The sequence below is a fragment of the Pundamilia nyererei genome, unplaced genomic scaffold (genome assembly GCF_000239375.1).
Source record: "Pundamilia nyererei isolate P.nyererei 1_Seehausen unplaced genomic scaffold, PunNye1.0 scaffold00003, whole genome shotgun sequence".
NCBI lineage: Eukaryota > Metazoa > Chordata > Actinopteri > Cichliformes > Cichlidae > Pundamilia > Pundamilia nyererei.
In genome coordinates, this window is record NW_005187404.1 from 8,996,768 (window position 1) to 9,003,199 (window position 6,432).

At 39.8% G+C, this 6,432-nt stretch overlaps 1 protein-coding gene across 1 annotated transcript in view; it reads right to left on the bottom strand.

Annotated features, from left to right (window-relative positions):
* Positions 1–1,109: 1,109 nt before the first annotated feature.
* The window catches only part of LOC102210847 (thrombospondin type-1 domain-containing protein 7A-like), a 184,011-nt gene continuing 178,688 nt past the window's right edge, over positions 1,110–6,432 (bottom strand). Inside the window, exons 23-24 of the mRNA XM_013910474.1 lie at positions 4,124–4,211; positions 1,110–2,002 (exon numbers count right to left, since the gene is read on the bottom strand). Coding sequence (XP_013765928.1) covers positions 1,915–2,002; positions 4,124–4,211 — 176 coding nt within the window. The 3' untranslated portion in view covers positions 1,110–1,914. The remainder of the gene's footprint in view (positions 2,003–4,123; positions 4,212–6,432) is intronic.

Genomic DNA, 6,432 nt, shown 5'->3' on the forward strand with positions numbered 1-6,432 from the left:
TTTTATTTACAAATCATTTTCCAAGAAATATAAATTAAACATTCCACTGATTTACTACCAACAAACTCCACAGAATATTACACTGCCATTTTCCGGGCAATGTCTCAGTACTAATAAATACAACACTATCCATTCTGAGTGACTGGACCTTCAGCTTACTTCAGCCATTTTCACTTTTAAACATTTCTACACAATTATTCTTCCTAAAGTTTTTGAAAACAATAGAAAAGCTGGAAAGGTTCTGACATCATCCTCTGATACAGAAAGTTCAAGGGCTGAAAGACCAATTCGTTTTCAACATTGCTGAAGACTCCATAAACTGATGGACAATGAACATTACACTGGAGAGGCAATATCGGCTGGCAGAGGTCAAATTCAAAATGAGTCAAAAATCAAAGGTATACAGAAGACTTTAAGAGAAGAACCACAGAAAAAAAATTCCAATAAATTATTTTTGAGGATAAATAATATTTTTAAGCTACATATCAGAAAGAAGCCAGGCTGAGAGATTCCCAAATTCACCACATAACTGGTGCAGAACCAAGCTTAAAGATGTACACTTGTAGCTGATCGTAAGTAAATAACAAGTGGTCCAAACTTAGTAGCCACTGGTAAAGCCATTATTTTCAATAATGAAAATAAAACAAACAAACAAACAGCGCTAAAGTCAAGAATTTGGTGTTAAATATAATATTTCTTAGATGGACTCAACTGAGAGTTCTTGGGGATGAAAGAAACAATTTGATGATGAACTTATCTTCCATGTTTAGTTTTTTTTAGACTTTTTCTTTGTTCTTTCCATGTAATAATCTAAAGGCTTTCATGATGTTTGAATTTTCCACAGAAGATTTTGATGTATGTTACGTATTTACAAAGATAAAATCACACAACCCCCAACTGGTTCTGAAATTTGGCCGCCCCTCCCTGAGCCTGTTCTGTCAGAGGTTTCTTCCTATTAAAAGGGAGTTTTTCCTCCCCACTGTCAACAAGTGTTTGTTCAAAGGGGGTTGGTTTGATTGTAGGGTCTTTATCTTATAATATAAAGCGCTTTGATGTTGTGATTTCGCACTATATAAATTAAATTGAAATGAAAAAGTTTGTTACAATTAGTAAAAAAAAATGTCAGAGATTAACTGGCAGAGGTTGGAACATTTAGCTAGACATAATAGAAAGATAAAGTTGAGACCACGTTAAAAAAATCCTATTTACACAAAGTCCCATCAAATCATGTAAAAAGAGGCAATAGAAGAAAAATAATTACAAACATTGGTGAGTTTTTGCAAAAAAGCCTTCTTCTGTACATTTCTACAACATCTGTATTGAGACAGGCATACCTAGACCTAAGTACATATCATGCTGCACTAATATAGTGCAAAATTATCCCTGAAAAATGGAGAAGGGACAGGCAGGCAGAAGTGATGCTGTCTCTGGGATTTATTAAGCTGCTTTTTGTCTCCTCGTCATATTGTTTCTTGTGAGATGCACCAAAGCCATAATGACACTCAGGCCTCCGAATGTTCATTTGACACAGAACAAGTGATATCAAGGCAATGTCACTGAGCAGTGAAAAAAATGAGGGAATGATTTTCACAGAAGTATTTGTTCTGCGGAGACACTATTCAGTGACTGTTGTTTGAATATTTTGGGCAGTGGTAGATGGCAAAGAAGCAAAGCAGGACTTTCAGCAGGAAACAAAGAATCCATGAAGGCTCTTGTGAAATAAATGCCAAAATGAACATTTAAAAACAGATGGGGAAAACTAGGCTGCTAATGAATGTGGTCAGTCTTGATCTTTGAGGTTCTTCTTTTGCATGTGAACGAGTCTCAGCATTGGCGCTGATATCAAAGGGTTTCCACGGCGATGCCGTAAGTTCTGAAAGAAGACAAATGTTTGTACGTTGAGCAGGAAGACTTCTACATGTCTGCATCTCCGTCGTAAGCCAGAGTCAAAGGCTTCAGTCTGTTGTTCATCTGGCGTCTCTGTGGCTTCTTTGGCTTTTTGCTACAGAACAAACAAAGAACAGGTGAGGAACAGTAAGACAATCTGATAGCAGCCACCTGACAGTAACTTCCACTCATGACCAACCTGTTACATACGAGACATGATTCTGTGTTTCTGTCATATCTGCCCTAAAAACAACACCACTGTCTTTGGAAGTTTATCCATCAGTCTTCAGCTGTCCCTCCTCATTTATACACTGTTGCTAAAGAGGAGAGCTGTACAAAATAAAGTCCTTTATAGTTTTCAAAATTGGCTTCAGAGTTATTATAACTCTGGGACAACGTTTAGCGTTTTCCACTGGTCACTGAGCACAGGTGCTACACATTGATACATTACCACATCACTATTTTCTAAACTTTGGTTACAGTCCTGGTAATATTAACTTAAAATAAACATTAAAATGTGCAAAAACGGTGATATTGCATTTGCTCTGCAATATGAGAGAAGTTGAAATTCTACATTTCCAGAGGTTTCTTCATATTGAAAGGGAGTTTTTCCTTCCCACTGTGGTCAAGTGCATGCTCATACCAAATGGTCTGATTGTTGGGGTCTTTACCTTGCAATATAAAGCACCTCGAGGCGAGTGTTGTTTTGAATTGTTGCTATATTAATAAAACTGAAGTGAACTGAATTGAAATTGTTTAACCAAGACTTAATTCAACTAATAAACTTGTACAAATATGATTCAATATTTTCACCACAAGGTCAACTTTTCAACTTTTTGCTGTCAAATCAGCAGCTTTTTGGTTTTCTCACCTCTAGTAGGTGATCCACTGAAATGATTGAACAAGCAATCTGGATGTTTGGGAACATGTCACATGTCGTAGAGAATAAAAGGAGTTAAGTAAGGCCTTGACTACGTGATAAGAGTTTCAAACGGAGCTGGGTGTGGCAGTGAGTGCTGTAGCTCTGGATGTTGTTGTGATGATGGAGGCTTTGAGAGCTGTGCCTCATATTGCTGTTGCTTTTCCTGCAGCTGCGGTTGCTGTTTGTTGCACCACTTTAACTCCTCTTGCTCTAGTTTCTGGCAGGCAGGACAGGTATAAGTGCAGCTGTTTTGCTCCATCCAATAAATCCTGTCTGAGGGGGACTTGGAGCTTGACTTGCAGCAAAGGCAACAACCACAACAACTAAATAGAGTGTGAGAGGGTAGAAAGAAAAAAGGGACAAGACAAGACAAGAAGGAACAAATGATAAGGGAAACAGAAAAATGAAAAACAAAAACAAATGAAGAAATAATTGTGAGCAGTGTTGTGATGGAGGTCAGATCCCATGTCATTTTATTGGATGATGCTTTTTTTTCATAATATGGCCTTTAAATAGACAATGCAAGATGGAAGACAGGCATTACACTTCATTCTACATGAAAACCGAAATCTAAGAAGTCTGTTGACGTGTCGTTGATTTAATAGGCGCACTGACTCGCCTCTGTCAGTGCGCCCCAGGGCAGCTGTGGCTACAATGTAGCTTGTCGTCAACGGTGTGTGAATGTAGTGTAAAGCGCTTTGGGGTCCATAGGGACTAAGTAAAGTGCTATACAAATACAGGCCATTTACCATTTACCAATAGATCGGACTCTGACTTTTGAGCTTAGTATGGCTCAGTGATCAGGTAGACAATTGGTTGTTAAAAACAAATTGCTATCTGATCAGTGAACATGATGTCAGAGCCATTATTTAAAAAAGAAAAATCCTTACTGACTCGTCCTTATGGTCGCCAAACTGGCCAATGTGTGAAATTCCCAACATCAAAAATAATCAACAAAGTTGTAAGATTGTTGCAGGATGTTCAGATTCTTTTGCAACATCCAATCTGCAATAGCAGATGGGTGCTTCATCATGACAGTGCACACTCACAGTACACTGAAAATGCTCACCCGCTACGGATTTGACTCCCTGTGACTCGTCCCACTTTGACTTTTTAGGATTCTATTTCATTTAGTCCTAAACTTTATGAGACACAGTACAAAATCACTAATTGCTAATTAGTGAACTACATTTTAATTTGACTTTCTTTCATGGTGATCTCCATCACATCACTTAATGTACATTATTGACATCATGAGGGAAAAAAATCAAATTGATGATGAAGTCAGAACATATTTCAGATGTGTTACTTTACCATGCTAAGTATGTCATGGAGATTATAAAGACAAGCAGCACAAATGCTCCTGCTGCTACTCCATACACCCAGGTTTTCAGCTTCCCATCTGCAGAGACACATAGACAGCAATGGTCAGCACTTACGATTGGACAGTTTTATTTAGACAAAGGTGACCCGAGTAAATACAAAATGCAGTTATTAAATTATGACTTCCTTTATTAAATGAAAAAGTTTATCTAGGGTTATCTGCAAAAGAGCCCTCTAAACCTAATATCGGGTTATCAGCCCTCCCTTTTTTCTCTCTCTCTCATTCTATTCCTTTTCTTCTTCTTTTTTTAAATTTTATTATTACTTCCCCTATCTTTTGCCAACATAGCTCACCCTCGGTCAGCTCCGGCAGAATAACCACTCCAATTACAATGTGAATAATGACAGAAAAGAAAAGAAAGCTCACACCACCACCTCTGTGTTTTACTTGTATACCTCATACATCTCTAAAGTTAGAAATATCCTATCTCAGAGTGACGCTGAAAAACTAGTTCATGCATTTATTACTTCCAGGCTGGACGACTGTAATTCATTATTATCAGGATGTCCTAAAAACTCCCTGAAAAGCCTTCAGCAGCAAAGTCATTTAAAAATTCCTTATTTGGCTTAGGTGGTGGGAGTATATACAAGGAGCTGTACTGCGATGTATTCAAATGAGTGGAAGGGTGGGGAAGAGACAGGGAGAACTTTCCAGTGCTTGTGGTGAATTATCACGAGGCCGCCGCCCCTCCCAGAGTTGCGAGATTGACAGATGTAAACAAACTCAGATGGAGTAGAGTCATTAAGTGAAACAAAATCATTAGGCTGTTTCCACATTTCAGTCAAGCAAAGAAAGTCCAAGAGAGGAGATCCTGGACAAGATTTCCCTTACCGGTAAGAGCGAATGTTTAAAAGACAGAAGTTGATGCTGGAATTACGATGCCAGGCTTAGCCGACCTAACAAGGTGTGCCAGCACATTGTGGTCAACAGTCCGGTCAGTTTTCCGGGGATGACGACGAGTTTTGGACCAGATGGACTGGACACTATTGAGTTAGTGTCATTGGTATTGAAGTTTCGCCGAAGCCCTCGGTGAATGTACGTGTGGCGGGGCTTGAAAGCGATGTCTGGATAGAGTTAAATCAGAATCAGAAAGGCTTAATTTATCTCCAAGGGGCAATTAAGAAAGTAAAGCGCCACAGGTAGAGAGTTAGGAAGCGGAGTTGCAGAAGTTCAGAGTACTGAAGTAGCGCTGTCGCTGGATGACGAGCGATGGAAAAAACAACCCAGGTGAGCACGGATCACACAGACACCCTGTGGATCCACATCTTGATCAGGGCTGCCGCTGAATGTAGACAGTTGGAAAAGGCCATGAGGGTAAAAGACCGAGCAGGCAGCTGGAGTGCGAGCAGTAAAAACCCGCAAATATTGCAAAAGCAAGTCAAAACAGGATTGTGCTTTAAATACGCTTAAAATACTTCAGTCAAGTTGTCATCAATAACTTTAAAACAAAATAAAAACAAATAACAACGAGAATAAATCGGTGAGCAGCGGCAGCCAGATGCGCCAGCGTTCATTCAGCCAAAAGACTAGTGTCTGTGACAGCAGAGCAGGAGCACTGGTGCGGCCGGTATCGGACCTTTAATGCTACTCGGGTTCCCAGATTTTATCAGAGGAGGCAGGGTAGCCACCTGGATAACAGACGCAGTTAGTGCTGGCTGAGTCTCACAAATCGGCTTCATCTGAACTCTGCAGTGCCTGCTGGGTAATACTCATAGGATCAGAGGTTAAACAGTGAGCTCATCCAGACTTCCTTTATTGAGGAGCTGGTTCCACCAGAATGACACTTTTGATCTGTAATCTGGATCTTAACCTGCTCCAGAGCAGGTTAGGTGTGCAGCATGGGTTAACCCTGATGTGACCTGGATAACCCAAAATCCCGCTTCGTAGTACAGGCCTCTGATCGGCAGTGTTAGGGTAAGTCAATCCAGATAACAGAGAAATCCTGGCTGTGCTGAAAGCGTTAACACGAAGCTTGCTCGGTGTTAACAGAAGGAAAATGTTGGCTTGTTATTTTTCATCACAGATGTTTTAGTCCAGCCTGAGGACTGTTCCTTTTTTTACATTTTAAAACAATAATTTGCATGGTTGTATTGACACCCATTAGCATAAACCGGACTTTACAACCTCTTCATCAGGTCAAATCAAACCATTTAATGTAAAAAGCAATAATGCCGTGTTCCAGATACCTGAGGGCACTCCCGAGCAGAGATGGGCAGTACTGTAATCCGATTACTTTTTT